General features: G+C 49.3%; 2 protein-coding genes and 1 pseudogene across 3 annotated transcripts in view; 1 reads left to right on the forward strand and 2 right to left on the reverse strand.

The window, feature by feature from the left end:
* LOC309808912 (centrosomal protein of 78 kDa-like) overlaps positions 1 to 23115 on the reverse strand; it is an 823590-nt pseudogene that overhangs the window by 657627 nt on the left and 142848 nt on the right. The gene's annotated exons all lie outside the window — the stretch shown is intronic.
* The window catches only part of LOC309808097 (forkhead-associated domain-containing protein 1-like), a gene marked incomplete at its 3' end in the record, with an annotated part of 108360 nt that overhangs the window by 29506 nt on the left and 55739 nt on the right, over positions 1 to 23115 (reverse strand). The gene's annotated exons all lie outside the window — the stretch shown is intronic.
* On the forward strand, positions 16129 to 22459 carry LOC309808099 (NUT family member 2F-like). Its single transcript, XM_082628100.1, has 7 exons — positions 16129 to 17013; positions 17973 to 18101; positions 18736 to 18879; positions 19142 to 19314; positions 19633 to 20060; positions 20467 to 20583; positions 21103 to 22459. Exons 1-7 carry the CDS (start codon positions 16328 to 16330, stop codon positions 21892 to 21894), a joined length of 2469 nt encoding a protein of 822 aa, XP_082484226.1. The 5' UTR covers positions 16129 to 16327; the 3' UTR covers positions 21895 to 22459.

Here is a 23115-nt window from a genome sequence, read left to right on the forward strand (position 1 = left end):
GAAAGTCAGAATTGTGCTAAAGTAAGTGACAGAAGGTTTATGGAAAGTGGACCCTGAAAAAAAGAGTTCTGTACGTGGTCAGGACTAAGTTTAAAATAAGTTTAATTGGGTAAATAAATACATTTTAAAAGTAAGCTGGTGCACAACTTGAATTTCGCTTTTCTCTCTGTTAAGAAGACAAGGTTTCTTAAGATTTTGGACTGCCTTTGATACCAGATTTTAAGTTTTTCTACCTTTTAAGAGATCTGTTCTGTACTTGCTTTTGAAATCTTTTATTGTTACTTTGGCTAAGTGAATAACTATTGTTTCACAGTGACATGGCATCCTATCTGTTTTAAACCCTTTTCTTATTTTTTTGACAAAACTTCCCAACTCAAATTATAATGAAGTTCCTTTGACCTCTAGCTAACTTTGGGGTGCTTCAAAGGGCCCCTGAAACACCCCAAAGAGAGATATTAACTAATTATGTTGAATGACACGGAAAGTGTTGTCAAATAAGCAATAAATCTTCTTAGGTTCTATTGTATGCCAAATGACACAGGTATTCTACAGATTATATGGAGTTCCTAAAATTTGGTATGTCCTGGTAAAACGTTACCAGTCAGAATTCTCTTTATTAGCTGAAAGTGTTGCATGTCACCGCAGTAACCACGTTACTTTCTCAATTGCACTGTAATCAGATTTACACGTGCCTTCTTAAGTCTTTCACCATTGTACACAGTCATGGTTTCACTCTGATGCCTTTGCAAAAATGCTTCCTCTTCAAGAAGGTTTATAGAAAGGACCTTTGGATAAATACAAGTTTCTGATTTTCAAACCATAAAGGTGAACTGGGTAAGAACTTGAAGAATTCTAATGGGAAACCTGATGGCTTCATAAAGCTGTTAACAAAAACGATTAGTTGCACATGCCTGGGTAAAAGGGTTATAATTTTGGTTATAATTTTGGTTATAATTATGGTTATAATTTTTATGGTTTCTATCTGAAAAATGACTGTTTTCAATCTGTGTTTTCCAGGTGTAAGCAAAACGCTCCCCTTAAACTCATTATGATTTACAGTCATTTGTTAAATTATACCCTTGTAAGCAGAATTGAAACATTTATCTTTTTCTCTCTACCTGGGTGATCCTGCCAGTAGCATATGCTTGTCTCCAAGATTAAGCCATGCACGTCTAAGTCCGCACCGCTGGTACACTGAAACAGCGGATGGCTCACTAAATCAGTTAGGGTACCTCTGGTCGCTCGCTATTGCAATTGGATTACAAGTAGTTATACTGATCATTGTTCTTTGTTTCCAGATTGTTTGCTCTTTGTGTCTCCCTGCTGTACTGTGTCTTTGTTAACATTACTAGCTGCATTACTTATATCCTGTCTACTCTATAAGATTGGTGTCTCTTACAGTACCCAGTATGGAACCAGGCCTCCAACAATACTTCAATGGCTAAACATCTTGAGGAAATAGACCACATTTATAACATGAAATCATTGTAATAGTGTGATTCTAGGTACAGGAGGAAGCAACAAGGGAAAATGTCTCCTGGATCATAATTAGATAGAGGATCCAGAAGATCTTTAATTAGCAATAGGGCCTAATCCAAAGACTAGCACCTGGAGTGGCATATCAAGAATTCTCCCCTGACCTGGGATGAGCCTCCCAGCGCCGTGGGACAAAATTTGATCCTGAAATGTCTCCCAAATATTGGTCAAAATCCTGACCAAGAGGAGAGGATCTGAGAAATGGAATATTTCCTGACACATCAGTCATTAGCGACTGCAGCCCCCCAACGTGAGCCGGTGAGCCCTGACGAAACTCAGGATGTGAGGATATAGGATACAGGCCCCGGACAGCTGAGGTACATATCAAATGAATGAGTTCAGTGAGCCCAGACTCTTGCATCTTCCTGTACATGGAAAAGCGCTGAATTCCTTAACTTGAGATGCTGCCTCCCAGGCTTGAAGCCCTCAAAATTCCCATCAAAGAGATCGTAACTCTCAACTTTTAGGCTGAGAATATTTTTTTAAGGCTACAGGTGTAAAGGACACACTTTCCAGAGAGGAACAAAAAAAACAAAAACCCAACGTTTGGAACACTGGCACCAATGGTGGACACTCCCGGAAAGATCCATCTGATGAAGCAATTAGAAGGGCCGTCACCCCATTTTATCCACAAGACTGTGGAATGGACATTGACAGTAGGGAATTGTAACAGGGAAGAGCCATATCGGACTCCACATGGGATCTGTTCCTTTTACTGTAACCTTTGCCTTCTGCTGCTTTTGTTCACTAAAAGGATACTGTCTGTACCTGTACATAATGGCCTGCCTCGGGGAACCCTGTCCCTCTGTCTGAATGTTAAACCAAAGTGCCTTTGTTCAGGGAAACATATGGACTCCTTCCACCTGTGGATGGCTACAATTAAGAAGAAATTAACACATCTCCTCCCCGAGGCTGGCCATTCCAGGGGCTATTCGCAAAACTTATGGCCTTCTTACTTTACCTCCTCATCTCCTCCCCATCTCTGTATTATAAAAGAAACTGGCACCCAAACCCCGATAAGATGGTTATTTTGAGACTTTACTCTGCCATCTTCTCGGTCTGCTGGCTTTCTGAATAAAGTCATATTCCTTGCCTCAACACCTCATCTCCGATTTATGGCCTGTCGTGCGGCAAGCAGAGCAACCTTGGACTTGGTAACATCTTTACTCAGGACACGGTGTCACAAAATGGGACACTGTTTTCTGTTTGTTTGTTTTGTTTTTGTTTTGGGCCGCGCCATGTGGCTCGTGGGATCTTAGTTCCTCGACCAGAGATCCAACCCGCGCTCCCTGCAGTGGTAGCTCGGAGTCCTAACCAATGGACTACCAGGGAATTCCCATGGGACACTGTTACCTGGCAGTCACGGCCCTCACCTTTGTGAGACAGAGGTAGTAGTGTAGCAGGATTGAGAATGTTGTAACGTTTAAAGATGAGGTGGTGAAAGCAGGATTTCACAGGAAGTTAATCTAGTGATACTTGCAGAGAAATGTTGTCAATTCAGCGTTAAGAAGACTGTGGACAAGGTGTGGAGTTTGCAAATAAACTTCATTTTCTAGAGTCAAATCTGCCAAGGCTTCCACTAAATTTGCAGTTGCGGCTATAACCTTAAGACACCTGAGACGGGCAAAAGCAACTGAATCAAGCTGTATGCTATAACAGGCAATGGGCCTATGTTTACCACCATGCTCACACAGTTCTGCGCGGCCTGATTATGCCTTTCATGCACAAATAAAGTAAAAGGTTTTGAATAACCTAAGGTTAATCTATTAAGTAGAGATCTCTTTTCGAACTTAAAAGGGCTAATATACTTTGCCTCCAGTGGAGATCTCACCTTAAAGTATCCGGATCGGGCTTCCCAGGTGGCGCAGTGGTTGACAGTTCACCTGCCGATGCAGGGGACACGGGTTCGTGCCCCGGTCCGGGAAGATCCCACATGCCGCAGAGCGGCTGGGCCCGTGAGCCATGGCCGCTGAGCCTGTGCATCCGGAGCCTGTGCTCCGCAACGGGAGAGGCCACAACAGTGAGAGGCCCGCGTATCGCAAAAAAAAAAAAAAAAAAAAAAGTTTCCGGATCAACCTGAACCTGATCATTTGGGCAACCCTAAGGCAGGCAGCTCCTGCACTGCTTGTTTTAGCCTTATAAAAACCTGCTTGTGTTTATCTTCCCAAGCAAAGGCTTCAGGAACCAAATCTTTAATAAGTTCACAGAGTGGAAGAGGTAACAGAAAAATTTGGAACCTAGAGCTTGCAATAACCAGCTAAACCTAGAAATCCACAATGCTAGCACTTAGTTGTGAGTCTAGGAAGTTCCTGTATCAGCCTAATTCTCTCTGGAGATAGCTGAATTCCTTCAGTGCTCAGATTACGTCCTAGGTAATGAACAGCGTCTACGGATAATTGTAATTTTTCCTTTGTGTTCTTTCTCAGCTAACTGTTGCAGCAAATAAATGGAATCTTTTATGAATGCCTTATGGAACCTTTACAGTAGCTGAGTACAGCAGGAGGTTATCTCCATATGGTAAAAAGGCTGATTTCTCAGGGAACTAGAGGGTACTTAAATCTTGGTGAAGTACTTGGGAGGAAAAAAGAAGGAGTCCCAGTGAACCCTCGAGGCATAAAAGTGCAGGTATATTGTTGATTGTTCCAAGTAAAGGCATGTAGATATTGGCTGTTGGGTCTCCGGGATGCTGAAGAAAGGTGAACAAAGGTCTCCAACTGTAAACCATTTCAAGTCAGTTCAAGCTTGTGACACAAGGGTGGCTAGGTTTGGAACAACAGGAAAACAGGGAAAAACTATTTTTATTAACAGCTCCCAAGTCCTGGACAAATGGCCATCCTGCCAGGTTTCCAACCAGGCAAGATTGGCATGCTGCAGGGACGAGTACAGGAATGATTACCTCCTGGGCAATTAGGTCTTCTACAATAGCTATGGGACCTTGTATGACCGCAGGCTTTAATAGCTGTTGAGGAAACCTAGGGAGAGGCTTAGCTACATCTATCTGAATCTTTATAGGTTTGCATTTTTTTATTCTTCTCATGTTAACACTGTCAGAAGTAGCCCCCAAATTTGCAGGCATCTCCATCCAATTAGGGAACTTTTGTTGAACTTCCGCTTTTAGGTCCAGGACAGATTGTAAGGAACATAACTGATCAGGTTCACGTTGATCAGGAAATTTTAAGGTGAGATCTCCACTGGAGGCAAAATGTACTGGCCCTTTGAAGTTAGAAAAGAGATCTCTACTGAGTAGATTAACTGGGGCTATACTGCATAGCAGAAAGGAATCTTGGTTGAGATAAAAAATTCTCTCTGAACTGTATTAGGTACTCCCACTATGGAAACATCCTCTTTACTCAGAGGGACCTGTTGTTCTTTGAGGGTGGGATTTAGAGTAGAAAGCACAGCTCTGGTTAGGGCTAGGGGTAGGGTGTTGAACGGTTAGGTAATTATGTTTACAGTTAGGGTTAGAGTTTAATGTAGATTTCAAAGTAAAATATGAGAGTGGGGTTTAAAGTAGAAAGCATAGCTCCAGTATCAACTAAAATTTGGCCGTTTTTCATTATATTTTCCTCTGGGCTGTTTAAGGTCATTGCTGGTAATAGTTTACCAGAGAACCTCTGGAGTTCTGCCAACTAGGCGAGAGGGTCACGGGGGGCCCTCCCTTTGAGACAGATATGAGAGCAATTGTGAAGAGTTTGCATAGGACTTTTGAGGACACCTCTTTTTCCAGTGTCCTCACTGATTACAAATGAAACATCAACTTTGGGTCATCAAATTGATCATGGACCCCTAGGAGGTTGTAATGGGGGAGGCCCAGGTGTCATTTTGTGTCCCTTGCCTTAGAGCTGTTGTAACTGTAAGGCTATGAGCTTGGTGGATTTCTGTTTGTGATCTTGCTCCAAGGTCCTTTCAAAATGCTCAGCTATAGTCACGAGTTCAGTCAGGCCTATAGCCTCCCACCCTCTTTTCTGCCCTTTTATCAATCCACTAATCTCAGAAGATAATCCACTTACAAAGAGGGCAGTTAAAGCAGGCTGAGTGGCCTTTTTATTCCTTGGAACACCAACTGCTGTAAAAAGAGAGCTTCTAAACTGGCTCTAAAGTCTTCCACAGATTCACCCCTCTTTTGTTTGTACAAGTGAATAATACATCAATCATTATTAGGCCAATTAATAATAGACCAAGTGTGAGCAGGGAAGATTTTAGGAATAGCTTATAAAAGGTTAGTTGTTATTCTGCAAGCCTTTTTAGGTTGAGGATCTTGAATATCATCCTAGGGATTATGTCGTTTTGCTTCCCACATCCATTCTGGGGCTTCCCCCAGTCCTACCAACATGTGTACAAGTGGATAAAGATCTAGCAGTTTGGGGACATACGCCCTGACAGTGACTCTGAAGTCTTTAAAAAATGTTGGGGGTTCCTCCAAGGTTTAGAGAATTCTTTGACTACAGCTCTCAGTTCAGTCTTTGACCAAGGGGTAAAGGACACCTGAGGGGGCTCACCTGCAATCTCAGGTAGTTTTACTTTAAATGGCAATTGTTAAATATTCTTTTTGGAATAGAAAAGTATTTCAGACAGAAAATGAGTAAAACAAGAGTACTCAGGTGAAAAAGGAAAGGGGGGGACAGTAGGAGTTAAATCTGCAGTCACATCCGTCCTATGGTCTTTTGTTTCAGGTACCTTTTGTCTCTTTAATTTTTCATTAGCTTTTTGTTCTAAGTCTCTCAACGAAGCTATTTTGGAATCTTGAAACCGTCTGTAAACTTTTACATACCAAGTAAAGCAGGCATCTCATTCTCCCTGTGCAATCTGTGAACCCTTGCTCTCTAGTGTTTTCCTTAAATGTACAATCTTGTCTAACTGGAACATGCCCCACAATGACCACTGTAATTCTAGATCAATATTAGTATAATTTTTCCATCTTTCTAAATATCTACAACCTCCAGGACCATAGTTCTTAAATATAAAATAAGCAGGTGTGCCAGAAGCTGGCATTCTCAACTCTTTGGCGATAAAGGATCTCATTTCCTTAGCTAGCCTTTGTCAACCCAAAAGAACACACAAAAAACCTGCGCCTTAATATATCTGCAGTAACAAAGAGATGTTACTATGTCCTGGACAAAAGAAGGCCTGGTATGCACCACCACCGATTCCCAGGGATCCTTGGACTGAGGAAAAAGATCCAAACGGCAAATCCCAAGGAAGGGGGACTGCAAACTGATTCCAAACAAAATGGAGAACTATAGCCACCACCAACAGCTCCAAGCATGGAAACTGGGGGCTGATTCCAAACAGATGGGCAAGTGCAGACTACACTGTCAGCAGTGCCCAGTGTGGAATCCAGGGAACAAAATTAGGGGCTATGGTTTACCACTCCAAAATATACTGGCAATAACCAAGAGATGTTACTGTGTCCTGGGAATTTCCATCTGAAAGGCTAGGGGTTTGGCCTCAAGGAGAATCCTCTACCAGCCAAACTGACCTGCCCTGTAAAGGAAAGCCAGTTAGATTGGGAGCACAAACGCAAAGAGAATGGAGCTCAAACCAAGAGGAGCTTACCAACAACCTTCAGGAATGGCAAGAAAGACAGTGAACTCAAAGGAGTTGTGGGCACCACACCTGTTTCTCCTTGTCCCAAATGTTATCAGAAATTTGCTTCAGATCCCATCACTGCCACCAATATATTTACCTTTTTCTTTTTAAAAAGATAAGCATTTAATCATAAAATCATCTTGTTAGCAGTAGCAATCATAAGAGTGGATTTTAGAAAAGTGCACATACATATTTTTATACAGAACATTTCTGGAGGGATACATATTAAACTGTTAGTGGCCACCTCTGCATGCCCCCAATGTATTAAAAAACAAAATTTAACTGAGTAAATTGGAAGATTTACTTTGAATTTTGAATAAATTGGCCTTATTAAACGATTCATGAATCAGGCAGCATCTCATCTGATAGAAAGGGAGATACTCCAACGGGTTACACAACATGGAAGGCTTTCTTTTTTTTTGGCCAGGCCACATGGCATGTGGAAATCTTAGTTCCCCGACCAGGGATCGAACCCATGCCCCGTGCATTGGAAGCGCGGAGTCTTGGCTGCTGGACCACCAGGGAAGTCCCAGAAGACTTGTATAGTAAGGAGGGTGGGACAAGGAAAGAAAGTCATCATCAAGGGAAAAAATGGAAGTTCACTGGAGGAAAGTAAAACTTCAGGTGACAACGGCGTCTCATTGGCTAAACTGCGGAATTTTCTATTAGCTATTTCTATTTTCTACTTTTTGTTGCTGGCCAGGAAGGAAGTCTTCCCTCCTCCAGCTGGGGTAGTAAAGTGGTTGCACTTCCTCTTTGGGGTCAGTAAATGACCTCTTCCTGTTGGAGTAATTGATGATGAGTGGCACGGCATGAGAGCTCCCTCTACGGGCCTTCCAGACTCCAATTCTAGTGCAGGTTTCCTTTTGTTAACATTCACAGCATGTTTTATTGGCAGGAGGAGTCACAATGAGGGAGAAAAGGCCACAAGACTCACCATAAAGAAGGCTCAGAAATGCTTGGGTGGGTCCAAGGGAGGCACAAGGTGGCTGTGGGGTCAGCTGGTGCCTACAACGATCACATGGTTCCCTCTGATGGGTTTGCAGCTCGATGTGGAAGAGTGAATAAAAGGGTCAGTTCATCCTATCAGAGAAACATGAAACTGAGATAAGCTTCCCACTGCTAGAAGCATCTTGAGCCTTCAGAAAAGAACAGAGAACATGTCTAAAGGGTTTGGGAACATCAGAGCCGTATCTCCTCAGAGTGGGACTCCCCAGGCTCTCCAGGTCTCAGTCTCCAACTCTCCCTCAGTGACAAAGCCTCCCTACCTCTGTCCTTGTCAGCTCAGTGATCCCTAGAGGTCCTGCCTATCCGTGAGGACTTAGGTTTCCATGAGACAGGTTGGTTGAGACCTAGTGATACAGTTGACCAGCCTGATATGCAACAGTTCCCACCACCCTGGGGCAGTTGGGCTCAGGGACACATGGCTCTGGACCCCATGTGGAGGGTGTCCTTGCACGTCCGCTGTGCCACAGAAGAGCCAGTAATGCCTGTAGCTGTCCAACTGATTCTCAGGGGGTTTTCCTGGGAGAGCCCTTGGTCATCTGACCTCCTATCCAGGAAGCCCCATGACTTTCTGATTGCTGCCTGTCATGCCAACAACACACCTGTGAAGGTTCTGCTCTGCATGGCCATCTGTCCGCCAGGCGCCCCCTTCTAGGGACCCAGACTCTAGGACCACACAAATGCTGAAGGAGTGTCCACCTGCCTAAGGTACAGACACCCCTGTATCCATCTGCATGATTTCTACTGGGAATCAACAACATTTATGGGGATTCTCTGGCCCTAAAGAACAGACCAACCTGATAGGAGCAATGCAATGATTCACAATTACCAGGGTCAATGCACATATACAAGGGCCCATAGCCCCAGAAGCCCCACTCACAATTCACATGAGTGTCTCATACATACCCACCGATGCCCAAATATTCTTGCTTCATACATACACAATCCAAACACGCACATCAGTGGTACGCTGCTAAGTGCTTGATAAAAAGCTCTCCGAGAAAGGCGGGAAAGACTTCACTTATGGTTATCTACATGGTATAAATATTCCCAGCATGACCAATTTCAAGCTACCCACCTGACATCACTAAACACACAGCTGGGAAGAGAGATGCACCATTGACTCTCCCAAGACACATCCCATAACTTTTCCTGTGAATATGTGCACAGAATCCACTTACACCCCAAGGAGAACTCTCAACTCCCACCACAGATATATAACCAAAAGGATACCACAGATACATTTGTGTTTGTACATATATATATATATATATATATATATATATATATATATATATCCTGAACACACACCCTCACCCTGAATAAATACACAAACAGGCCACCTCTTACTACCTAAATTTTTACAGATGAAACCTTACTCACCCTGAATATTCACATTCCACTCTCACAACTATATATACACACACAACATGGGCCTGAAAACAAACATGTGCAACCAATATGCCATCCAGATGTACACACTGAGTACCTAAGCACACAGGGTCACCAAGTACACAACTGTCTCATGTGCAACCCAAAAAAAGACCCATATGCAATCCCACAGCCCTAAAATACATATACTGCAGGATTCCTGCACACACACATAACCTACACAGCCCACTGGTTTCCAAACACACAAACTAAACTCTCACATCCCACAGAATACATACCCCAGAAGCCCCAGGAACTCAAAAACACACACAGGCACAAATAATCTATACTTATCAAATACAGCTGACCCTTGAACAACTTGGGGGTTAGGGCGCCAACCCTCCATGCAGTGGCTCTGCATCCATGGATCCTGTAGTAGTCCTGTAGTAGTTACTGAAAAAGAAATCCACTATACGTGGACCCGTGTGGTTGAAACCCATGTTTGGGTCAACTGTACATGTAAGTCCACCTCACTAATACTGAGAACACACATACAAGCAACACCACTAAATTCTTCAGGCATTACATTTTGAAATAGACACATAGAGGACTCGAAGCCTCCTGCTACACTCACAAATCACAAAGACACACATCCACAAACTACTCATGAGTATACACCCCAAATGCTCAGACACATTCAAAACAGAAAAACACCGACAACCTCTGCAGTCTTACTAAGATACATACACAATTCTCACACACCTATGGACACACACATGCAAATATTCCTAACCCCTGAACATATGGATCCCCTCCCAAACACTATACATTATGCTACCTCTCCAGAATACAAGCTCCCCACCACTACTCCAACATACAAACTGTATAGGTGTGTGTGTGTGTATATATACATTTCTACCCTCACCCTGAATATATAGACAGACCACCTCTTACTCCTACCAAACACATGTATAGACACCCTAGCGTTCTCCAAAGAAATACACTTTGAATACTCCTAACAACTCCATACCTTATGAACAAACTCTGATAATGCATGCACCTGATGATGGACACGCACACGGATTAGAATACACAAGTAAGATACATGAAAATATCTCCAGCAAACCATTTATGAAACAACTTCCATATATCAAATTATCCCTAGCTATCAGGAGCCAGCTCACACATATGCAAGTACTAACAAATACCCGTATCACATATTTCTAATACATACAAATGCAATTGTCCATCTTCCCTGTAGAAACATAGAACCCTACCTCTCTATCAGATACACTCACTTCCCAAAATACATAAGCCTAAGAAGCTCCTACTGAAAATTACAAATGCACAGCCTCAGCAAATATTCCTCCAAGTGGCCATGCCCCTTGAATACACACACAAACTCATTGAACACACAACTCTCCACAAGTCCCAAATAGAACCACAATTACCCAGTACACTACAAACAGGCAATAATGTCACCCTATACGCCCTTTGTTCCAAATACACATACAGTACCACACTACTGGCGTATACATAGCCCCATAGTCCCAACCTCTCACGCAGAATGAACTCTGCCATCTTGCAGAATACAGGATCATACAAACACAACATACCTACACATTCAACATCCACCAGCCCCATAAAATAGTCACAGACTTGCCCTCTACACATCCAAATATACATACACAGCTCCTGAACATGCACACCCACAAACACCCCATAACCATACAACATGCCCTGAATACACAAATGATCAGCCTACATTCCCCAAATATACAAAATTAACAGACTGGACACCCAAAGTAATATACACCACTACTTTTCCTGACATTGCCCTTACGCATATGCAGATAATCCTTCCAAATCCACCATTACACACACACAAATCCCCAAATTCATGGGTGAAAAAAACACATGTAAACATATTCCCCAAACACCAAATTACAAACACCTAACCACCAACTCCTTGAGTAGGCCTGCGTCACATCTCAACACCCTCCAAATACAACACTCACTCTTACACACTCTCACAAAAACACAGGCATGACCTCCTTCAAACACAAATATCCACGGACAAAACCAACCCACACATTTGACTACCTATCAGATTCCCACCAACCAATTAAGTATGTACAGACCCCATCTATGCTTGCAAATCAATCATGATTTGACACCAGACTACAAATACATGTTTATTACCACATTCAGCAAAGTTGCTCGCATCACCGACAAAAGAATGCAGTTTGAACATAAGTGTTGACTGATGTTTTTATGATAAGAAGGAAGACACTAGTGAAACGATGAGTGTGTTCCTTCCATCTTCACTCATTTTCCAATCACCTGAGCTACACCTTCGGAACCAGATGAGGGTTTTCAACTCGCAAGAACTTCCCTCTAGCTTTTGTACTCTTCACAACGCGCAGACTAGAACGGCACCTGTTTAATAGCCCGCACACACTATTTAGCCCCCACTGTAGGCCCCGCAATCACTGAACCCTTCATGCAGCCGGCTCCCCAGTGGTGCCGATAATCCTGGGGTAAACATCTCAAGGGAATCGAGCTCTATGGGGGCGTGAGTCCACATTGTGGGGAGTCTCCTTACATGGACAAGGGCACAAATAACCCACAGGGTGAACAACAGTGCAGAGCGGTGACACCTGAGGGGTGAAAAGTCCCCGTACCCCTTACCTCAGGATTCCTAGAATTGACTCTACAGGCCGCCATGACAGGCCCCTCCCCCGCCGGACAGCCATTGGGGCCCCACCCTCCGCGCTCGCGCATGCGCTCCTGTCTTCCGGAGCAAACTGCCCCAGCAGACGCCGGGAGCTGTCGGAGGACGGCGGTCCGCGTGCCCGAGAGCCCCGCCCCAGTGGGCGTGCACAGGCGTGCGCGGGCGTGCAGGCGCGGGGTGCGCGGGCCTAGGAGGTCTCTGCAGGAGAGGACAGAAATGGAGGGTCGGGCAAGCTGTGGAACTTCTCTGGCGACGCTCCTCGCTGGGAACCTTCGTGACGGTCTCTTCTTAAAACCAGCTCTTGGGAAATGTGCACTCGTGAGTTTTATATTGCACTCGTGAAACCCATGCACTTAGCTACAAAGAGTTCTGGAGAGCTCCGCTGTAAGCACAGTGGCCTCAAATTGGGCCAAGTACTTTCATGCCCTTTGGACTGCCGTTCCTTGGTTCTTGTTAATGCCTTTCAAAAAACAGTAGGTCCTTTTTCCTAGCACACCTGCAGTTTCCGTTAAAGAACAATGCTAGCAAAGAATTTCAGACCTGGGAAACACTCTTAAGATACTGTCTCCTGACTCCGTTCCTAGAGTTTTTCCAACGCATTTACTCTACTAGAATATTTTTTCTCAGTGTTCACAGGTGTTTCCTTTGTACGGTTTTGGGGTTTTTTAAAAAATAATTTTGAGAAAGGGTTGACCATCTGGGCCAATTTCAACAGGTAGTATGGGAACAATTTTATTTTCCCTCCCTCCTTTTTTATAATATCTTGCAGGATTTCAGTTGACAATAAAACAACAACAAAAACAGTAGCGGGATCGACTCACTGCCCTGACTTTGTAATACTTCCCGAAGAGACGTCAGTCATCAGATCCGCTTTCTGGTCAAATGCAAGATTAGAGCATTTCTCACTCAACAGGATGCCTCTGAAGACCCCTCCCATGTAACAGCACTAAGCGCCTCCAAGTGCAGACTTGAAAACTCCACAAGACACAAACATGGTATCTCTTTGTTTCTTTAATGTTTCGTGATTGAGTGGAAGATGAACTGTCTTCTGAGGCTTGTGATGCATGTCCAGAGATGTTTTTTCTCAGTAGTCAATGCCCGCCCCCACCTTCTGTGCAGGAAGTCAGAGATCATGATCCAAAGGACTTTTAGATACTCCCTTCTGTGACTGGTCTTCCCAAGTTACATTTGGGCTAATTTGATTATCTCAGTCTGTGGGGTGTAGGATTTTGAAGTATTACAAAGGTGATTGCAGAATTGGGACTGGCTAATTTTTGCACAGTGCAATTTTTGTATCAGTGGCCTTGAGAAGAGTCCTTCAAATACTGTATCAGAATTATGAGTGAGAATCTTGTAAATAATTGGTTGAATGAATGAACAAAGGGAGGAAGCAACAAGGAAGCCTGCCTTTCTCGAGTGCCTGGGTACAATATTTTGCCTCACCATTCCTCTAGTATGAAGTTATTGGTTGCAAATCATTTAAGTTTTCCTTCATTATAAAAGCTCCAGGGCTTCCCTGGTGGCGCAGTGGTTGAGAGTCCGCCTGCCGATGCAGGGGACACGGGTTCGTGTCCCGGTCTGGGAAGATCCCCCATGCCGCGGAGCAGCTGGGACCGTGAGCCATGGCCGCTGAGCCTGCACGCCCGGAGCCTGTGCTCCGCAACGGGAGAGGCCACAACAGTGAGAGGCCCGCGTACCGCAAAAAAAAAAAAAAAAAAACCTAGGTTGATGGATAAAGACGTGAAAGGAAGGAACTGTCATGCTCAACCTCGGTGCCGTGAATCAAAACAACAGTTTATAAACTGCCTAAAGAGGCACACGCCAATTGTGTTGCCACTGTGGGAGGTGGAAGGAACTTCCGGTTCTTGCCTACCTGCCAGAGCCCTCGTGGAATGTCCCCCCAGCGCACGCCACCCCACCCCGACCCACGTGCCCTCTGCCCCTCCCCCACCGCAGAACGGTTCAGCCCGCATTTTCCGGTTTACTTTCAAACGTGTCCCTCGTTGACTTGGATCCCGAGCGTTTGCTGAAGCAGGTCGCTCTCTGGCTCCTGGTCTTGACTTTTCTCATTGAGGCTACCAGGCAGCAGTAGTCCGTGCCCAAGCCTGCAGGATGGCTTCAATAGGAGGTAAGCCTATAGGCTGGGGGTGTGTTCTCAGAGACCCTGCCATCCTCACATCCTTCAGGTTCACACGTTACACTTAACTGTGGGCACCTAGTTGGACTGAAGTAGAGGGAGAAGAGAGCACTGGACGCACAAGGACATTTCACCTGGGGAGACTGGGGAGCCTGAAGAAACCTGAGACTGCCCTGGGGAGGAGGGGTCGTTGCAGGTGGATCAAGAGGAATTGCCCTGGCTATGGAGAAAGGATGGCAGCAGACAGTCTGATTCTTTCTAGAAGGGAGACAAGCCACTTTGAAACGTGTGTGTAAGGATGTGTGTGATGTCCTGGTGGTGACACAGGGAGGGTCATGAGGAAAGCCTAGAGCTGTATTGTGTTCCTGAGGCACCTGAAGCTTGCCTCACCATATCTTTCAAAGGGATTTGAACAGGAGCATAGTGTATCTCAGGGGGCCGTGGGGAGAGATGGTCTTGGTGAGAAAACTATTCAATGGGGCTGTGTGTGGCCACACCTGCAGTGAAGTGTCCTCTCCGAGAGCTAGGCAGGGGGTTACTCTAACTGCCGCAGCCCACACCTCGTCCACTCCTCCCAGCCCAGAGCTCACTTGTCAGTTCAGGTAACTGTTGCCTTGGATTCAACAGGGGATGGGCAACCATTACGAGTAACTTCAGCCAAGAGAGGGCTCAGGTTCCTGAGTTGCTCTGAATTGTTCTTCCTTTTATGGAATGGCAGTACTTCAGACCTACTTCATCTTGGCCAGTATCTCATGGTGGACCCTCAGGCTGCCTTGAGAGGAAGAGTTTGTTCCTATTTCAGGTCACTCCTTCATGGACAGGGAACAGATGTGGAGTGGGGTTGTTTCGGGTGGAATGTCTATGAAGGCTGCTTCCTCTTTTAAAGGGGGAAGGAGTGTAGCCCAGGATCAGGAAGATGATCTTCTGTGTTACTATTAAACGTCCTATGACATCTGTTCTGGTGAGTTAGGTGCACCGTGGTGTGTACCTTGTTCTCCTGAACAGGGATGTGTTTCAGACAACTTGATCGCCATGGCATCTGGCTTATGCCTGCATCTCAGATTGTCTCTCCGTTATTGGGAGCTGGAAGGGGAAGGACCACAGGCAGTCTATACTCCCACGACCAATGTAACATGACAATTCCCTGGCCCTTGTTTAATCCTCTGCAGCCATCACTGGCTGTGAAATGACAGAATCTAAGGGACACGCGCCTACTTCTCAGACCACCCCAAGCCCCTAGGAACAGAACTCCTGACTGATGACAGTGACTCTGGGCACTGGGGAAGGGGTGGCAGGACCTGGCCCATGTTACGTATCTGCTGTGGGTTGTTCGGAGATGCAGGTGCTTTCTGGGCCAGTGTCATGGGTTTGTATCAGGATTCCATTAGAGATATTTTCCAGCATTTTGTTTTGTTTTGTGAGGCTAGGAAAGAAAGAGGGGATTTATACTGAGCATCAGGAAAAGGAGGACTGAGGAGGAGGTGGGGCCCTAATATTTTACACAGTGCCTGTCCACAAAGGGCCTTTGGGGGCCCAGAACGTACCTTGCAGAAGGCCCCTGCTAGTACGCCGGCTGAGGGGCATTTCTCACAGAGCGGATGTCCACACAGCTCCAGGTCTTGGGAGACAGCCTGTGAGGCTTAGGTGCCAGGGTGTGCCTTAGGGAGGCTCTCCAAGTGAGTGCTTGCTGAGGCAATTTCTTCTCGGCAGGCAGGGGTCAGGGAGCTTGGTGGATGGGCGTGGCCAGTGGAATAATTCTCAACTGGAGGTCAGGGCATGAAAATCACTTGAAGACATTTGCACGCTGCAGTTTCCCTTGTCCAAGAGTCTCTCATCTGTGGAGATTTACACTCTGAGGCCGCAGAAAGCCTCAGTCCCACTTGCCCATTCTCCTCCTCCATTCACTCCTTTCCTTTGCCTCAACAGCATCTGCACTGCTGGGAACGGATGTCACCATGAACCCCGGTGCCTCCTTGTCTACTTTCACGGCAGTGTCCTTTCCTCCACCCATTCCTGGCGCCCAGCACTGGCCACCCTGGGAACAGCACCTGCCACCTCTCATCGCCCCCGCATTCCCTCCTGGCAGCAGCCTGCTGCTGCCAGCTTTCCCCAGGATGCCTTTGGTGGCTAATGGTGGCTGTGGCCCCAGTGCCCCTGGGGCTTGCAACTTCACTGTACAAGTCAGGTCACAAGGGAGGCCAGTGCAGGCCCCCCAGACTCAGACCTTTATCGTTCCTCAGGGCCCCCTCAACTGGAGTGCTCCAGGGGTCCTCAGCGGGAGTGCTGCATGTCCTGCACCCATATTCTTAGCAACCCCTGCGATGGAGACCATTGTGACTGCTCCAGCTGTTGGAGTTACTCAGGCTGGCAAGGGAGGCTGGACCCCAGGCTTTCCTCCTCAAGCTCCACCACCAGCTGCCCAGATGGCCCCTAACATTCGCCCAGTGAACTCTGGGCCATGGCCACATGGCACTTCCAGGGAGGGCAGCCTGGACACCAACCAGCCCTATGCCTCGCAGGAGGACTGCTCTAACCACCAGAGCGTGTACAGTAACTTCCGACGGTGGCAGCGCCTCAAGCCACTGGCCTGGAGACACCTTCCCCAGAGGCCTGATGCGGAAGCTCTTTCCTGCTTTCTCATGTGAGTGAACGCTCAGGGGGTCATGAGCTTATCGGAGCTCTTAGATAAAGAGGAACTGGGGATGGACTCGCAGGCTAGGTTTCTAGGGATACTGGAAGCGAGGTGTGAGGGCGATGTCCACGCCACGAGAAGGCACACTGTCGGTCATACGGGCGAGCCTGCCAGTCCATGACATCATGACTGAAATGTGCCTTATCTCAACTGACCCCACCCCCCTGTGAGTCTAGCCAGCTTGCTCTTCCATGATTCTCCTGGTAATACGGCCTGAAGACTTGCAGTCAGAGAGGGTCGTGGTGTACGTTGAGGAGCCAAGGAGTGGATGCCACACTCTCCTGTGCTGCCGTCTCCTTTCATACAGCACTTGAGTGTACATGGCCGGGGGGGGGGTCACTTCGGAGAAGGGGGAGGAGCGCGGGGCCCAGGAGAGCGCTTCATGCACGCCTCGACTTTGTTGATGTGGAGAATTCCACTAGGAACAGGGTGATGGGAGAGCTCTCCTAAGGGCATGGGCTCTCTCCCACTAGAGTTGTGAGCCTGGCAGGCATTTCCATCCTAAACCTCCGGTCCCTCGTAAAAAGGGGACAATCACACTTCATTCAGAGGACCGTGCAGAAGACTCCTTGGGCTAATCTATGAAGTGTGAGCGGATTGCCTGGCACATGCCATGCCTCATTGATGATGGTGATTTTTATTATGAAGAGGCAGCCTTGAAGAGGAAAAGAGCTCCCCAAGGCACAGTGTCCCAGCTCTAGCCTGGGAGTGGATGGTCATCCTCGAGGGAGTGTGAGGTGGTGACAGCCGTAGCCGGGAAGGCTTGTCTCTGCTCTCCCGGACATCTGCCTCTCACTCTCCTGTTGCTCAGTCATGCTGTGTTGAGTGATGTGTGGTCCACATTGGTGGGTGGGGTCAGGCAGGTGGGGGCTGGGCTGGGCACAGAGACTGACCCCGAGTGCTTACAGCCCAGCGCTTCGATCCCTGGCCCGCCTGAAGCCCACCATGACACTGGAGGAGGGACTGTGCAGGGCCGTGCAGGAATGGCAGCACATTAGCAACTCTGACCGGATGATCTACTACGAGATGGCGCAAAAGTGAGTCAGCGTCCTGGGCCCAGGGGCTGCGTGGAGGGTGAGGCGAGTGGGTGAGGGCAGGGTCTGGCCGTGGGGGTGCTCATCAGAGAGGACAAAGGAGAAGGGCTGTCGCTCGGAACGGGGGGCCCGCAGCCCAGAGGCCCTACAGTCCTCCAGAAACCCCTCCCTCACCTTGACAGTTTGGGTCTTCTGTCCTTCCTCCACCACGAGCTCTGCCCTCCCCTGAGTTTGACCTACCCTTGCCCTCACATGAAGGTCTCAGGACGGGGCAGGGTGAAGCTGTGAGTCCAGTAGGGGTCCAACTCCGGCCATATGGGCTGGGCCGGGGGAAGAGCTCCACCCGCCAGCCTGCTGCTTCCTTAGTGGTGGCTGGCTGGCGGCCACTGACATAGATTTGGAACCCCCTCTCCTCACGAAAAGTGGCCTGAGTGGGTACCCTGGCATCCCTCAAGAGGCTGGCGAAGCCAGCTGTCATCAGCCCAGGGGTCTCTGGCCCTTCCAGTGTTTGCTCCACGGTAATCCCCTTGGTTTAAGAAACAAAACCAAACAAACAAGCACCTCTCAGAGGAAAGGAAGGCCTGTCCTCTAAGCTCAGCATCCACATCGTCCAGCCTCTCCTGAGCCCTGTCTCCAGGTCTACGTTCCAGAACTCTCAGTCCCAACCCAGGGTCCTGGATTTGGGCAAGGACCCCTGTGGGGAACACATGCCTGTTCTAGCCTCCGGCTGTCAGCCCTTCATGTGGCTCTGGATGGGCGGCATGAGGAGGGTGCCCCCTGGGTCAGCCACGTGTCCCGTTGACCTGGTTCAGTGCAGCGACCTGGCTCTATGCTGTTGAATGCTCTCCAGTGCTGGTGAGGCCGGAAGGGTCCCAGATCTTGTATCAGTTCCAAGAGCAGCTCTCTGCTGTGGACAGCACCTCACAGGGCCTTGACAGCCCCAAGGCACATCCTCTCCCAATCCCTCATTCTTGGCTGCCTTTGTTGGGCTCTAGAACCCAGGCCATTTTCTCAGGGTGGCCTGTGCCTCCGTCACCCCCCAGGTTCATGCAATTTGAGGCCGAGGAGGAGATGCAGGTTCAGCAGTTGCAGTGGATGCAGTGCGCGCAGGGCCTGCCTCCTCCAGCCCCACCGAAGCTGGATCCTCGGGGGCCCCCAGCCCCGAAAGTGGGCCTTCAGCCAGCCACCCAGGTTCCCACTGGAGTTGAACACACAGGTAACAGGGGCCCAGGGTTGGCCACTGTTCCCATGTGGATCATTTTCCTTCAAGACAGGGGCATTGGTCCTTCAAGCAAAACAGCCACCGAGGCGGGGGGTGGGGGGTGGGGTCTCAGATGCCCTTTGTCACTACGGGGTATTGACTTGGTCAATTTTGTAACTTCTCTCACGCCTCCCTGTCAAAGGACTGCACACAAAGTCTGCCTAAGAAGTGGGCTTGATGGGAACACCCATTGGAAAATTGGAGGTTCCCCACTTCCTTACATGTGACTCTCTTAGATGCCCCCTTACCTCCCCCCTCCAACTGTGCATGAAGCTTCAGGTGGTCCTGACCCCCCCACACCCACATCAATGTCCCCCAACAGTGCCCTCACCAGCGTGCGCTCGGTGGTCAGGAGGTGGACCGGGAGCCCCTCACCTTCCTTCCCTTCCTCCTGCTCTGCCGCAGCCTGTGCTCCCAGGATGTCCGGCCCCAGGGCCCAGCCCTCCCGCCCGAAGCCACACGGGTCCCAGCGACCCCCGGAGCCCAAGGCACCCGAGGAGATTCCACCTGAGGCTGTGAGGGAATATATGGACATCATGGAGGCACTGGTGGGGCCCGTCCACTCAGCCACAGGCGACTCAGATGCAGAATGGGGAGAGGACGGAAATGAGCTGCAGCAGGAAGAGGACGGCACCTACTCGGACCCGGATCTCTTAAGCTACATCGACAAGCTCTGTTCCCAGGAGGACTTTGTCACCAAAGTAGGCTAGGCCTGGAGACTGGGGTCTGCAAGATGCCAGGGCATGGAACTCTCAGCACCCAAGATCTGGGTTCTGCTCAGGCCGTTGGGACTTAAGCTCAGCTCCTTGTTCCTGAGCCTGGTGTTAGGGGAGGTTTACGCAGATGTTTGTGTGTATATGTTTGTGTCTATCTGTGTGTATGCCTTTGTGTCTGTGTTTGTGCCTCTGTATATGTGCTCTTTTGCGTGTGACTGTGTATGTGCATGTTTGCGTGTGTGTGTGTGTGTGTGTGTGTGCGCGCGCTGACCATCCCCGCCTTGTGGAGGAGAGTGGGGTGGGTCTCTGCTTTTCACTTTCCCTCCTGGCCTTCTTGTCTCACAGGCCACTCCTGGCCAAGGATGCTCACAGCCTCTTCTTTCTGTTCTAGGTGGAGGCAGTCATTCACCCTGGATTCCTGGCAGATTTGCTTTCCCCAGACCCACAGCTGGATCTCTTGGCCCTAGAGAAGGAGCTGGAGCAGGAGGAAGGGCTCACCCCCGAAGAAGTGAGACAGGGGAGGGAGAGGGACACTCAGGGAGCCAGGGGACCCCACGGGAGGGGGACCCCAGGTGATCCAGGGGACGGGGAACCCAGATGACCCAGGGGAGCCAGAGGAGGGAGGGATCCCCAGTAGAACAGGGGACACAAGGGACACCCAGGAAGACCAGGGCACGGAGGGACCCCAGTGAATAGGGGAGAGATAGGGCCCCAGAACAGGAGGGCCACATAGCGCTGTCCATCCCTCCCCTGCCTGGGACGCCTGGCATGGGGAAGGGCCCGTTCTGGGGTGGGTGCAGTGCAGGGTGAAAGGAAGGAGAGGATAGGGAGCCGGGAGGGGAGGGAAGGTCACAAAGCTGGGAATCAGTTGCAGGAGGATGGCAGGACTGCCACAGTGTCTGTATTTGGATTCGAGTCCTGGGGTCGCCCGTCCCCTCCTCCCCCCCAGGGCCATTGTCCCACTGCCCAGTGCTCCTCCTCTCACACGTGTGTGTGGAGCCGTCACTGTCCTCCTCCCTCCTACCAGCTGGTGCAGAAACGACTCCTGGCCTTGAAAGAGGACGACGGTGTGCGGGCAGCCCCGAGTCACAGTGCACCCGGAATGGCCTCAAGTCCTTCTGAGTCCGACGCCGGCCAAGGTGCCCAGAGGCACGACCAAGACCCCCATCTAGGGGTCAGTGATGAAGCCTGCCCACCAGAGATTGATTCTGAAGCTCTTCATAGGCTCATCCAAACAGACACTGCCCTGTGCAGGCCCAAAGTCTTTGTTCCCTCTGGAGGACGTCAGGAGTTCTCTATATTCCGGCCCGTACGGCTCTCCCCTCCCCAGGCTCAAAGGCGCACCGGCCCTCTACTGAGATCCAGGGATGCGTCTGTTCTCAGAAAGGCCTCTCCTCTTCGGGAGGTCCGAGTGCCCAGGGACGGGTCCAGTGAGAACGAGGAGGTGCTCCAAAGCGTCTTCATCGTAGACTCTCAGCATATACTGGTGCCTTTCGGGATGTCCCTCAGTCCTGAGCATGTCTCAGTCCTGGCTTCCTCTGGAGGTTGTGGGGCCCAGAGTGCTCCCCAGTCCCCCTCCTCTCAGAGAAGAGGCCTCAGCCCAGCTCCACCAGCCGCTCCCAAGTCGAGGAAGCGGGCTCTGTGTGGACGCCCAGCCGCTGCTGAGAAGCTGCCCATCCCCGGGGCTGGCCTCGGCGTCTCTGGGAGGCCAGCCTTGGCTCTGGGGCTGGCTCGCCCCTCACAGCTGAGAAAGAGAAAGCGTGACCCGTTTGACACAAAGAAGCGTGGGAAGAGGAGGAAGAAGCACTGCAGCCAGTAGGGAACAGCTGGGCCGGCCCTCCAGGGCGAGGCCCCAGGGCAGCCCCCTGGGGAGCCTAGGGGCTCCTCCTCCTCCCAGTGCTGATCCTGGATGATGTGGGGGGAAGGGAGGGGGGCAGGACCACCAGGGTGGGGAGGGGGAGCGGGATTGTGGGGGGTTAGGGAGGTGGGGGAGGTGGGTGTGGCCAGGTGTGGGTGGGAGCAGGACCTTTGGAATGATGTATGTAAATTGTGAACAAAGATCATTTTCGTGGGAAATGCTCTCAGGCCACTGTCATCTTGTTGGTGTTGAGCTGCTCCACAGAGAGCGATCCTGAGAGGAAGGAAGGATGAGGGAGGTCACAGGAGCTCTGGGTCTACAGGTGGCCACACCTTTCCTCCACATAGACAAGGACTCCTCAGGCTGCCCCTGGGAACGCACAGCTCTCACTTTCCCCAGGGACCCCCTCATCAGCCCCTTCTCTAACGCCTGCTTGGCTAGGGCCCTTCTGGGGCATCTGTACCGTCTTCTGCATCCCTGGACCTTCTGGGGAGGCAGAGCTGCTCTTGTGCCTTTCAGCCCTCTGGACACTCACCAGTTTCTAGGATGGAGCCTGGAGATGGCCCTTGTCATTATGGAGCTTCTCTCTGCTTTCCTGATGTGGCCAGACGACGGCGCTGGGATGACCCTCCGCTCATCCAGGGTTTCCCGTGTGGGTGGCCTGACCAGAGACGAAAAGTCTTGGCCATGGGGACAGGACTGTCTGCCTCATCGTAGCGGGAGCATCCTCTAGTTCCACTGGGATTATTGCAATGTGGAGAGTGGTGGAGGCAGCTACCTCTTCATCCCAATGAGGATGCAACAAGGGGAATGGGTGTGGGGAAATTCATGGGGCACCCGTTAAAGGTGTGTATAAGGGAAAGGACAGTTGGGCCCCTTTGTGGAACTTGTGGGATTTCTGTGCAGCAGCATCTCGTTCAACTGAGGGAGGAGGACCCATCTGGCTGTGGCTGTGGGGACTGGCGTTAGGGGCCTACGGGTCCGCAAAGACACCCCAGAACTACTGTCCCTTCCCTTTGCACCCATGGCTGGACATGTGTGTGTACTGGTATCAACACTGGTTTGTATCCCCATAGAAAACAGATCCTCCTAACAAACTATGACCACGTTTCACAAGAACAGCTTGCTCACAGGGGCAGCAGGGGGTGGGAGAGGTGTCTGTGGCCCCAGATCTGAGTGGGA

This window comes from Mesoplodon mirus, assembly GCF_964341445.2.
Source record: "Mesoplodon mirus genome assembly, chromosome: 7".
Lineage (NCBI taxonomy): Eukaryota > Metazoa > Chordata > Mammalia > Artiodactyla > Ziphiidae > Mesoplodon > Mesoplodon mirus.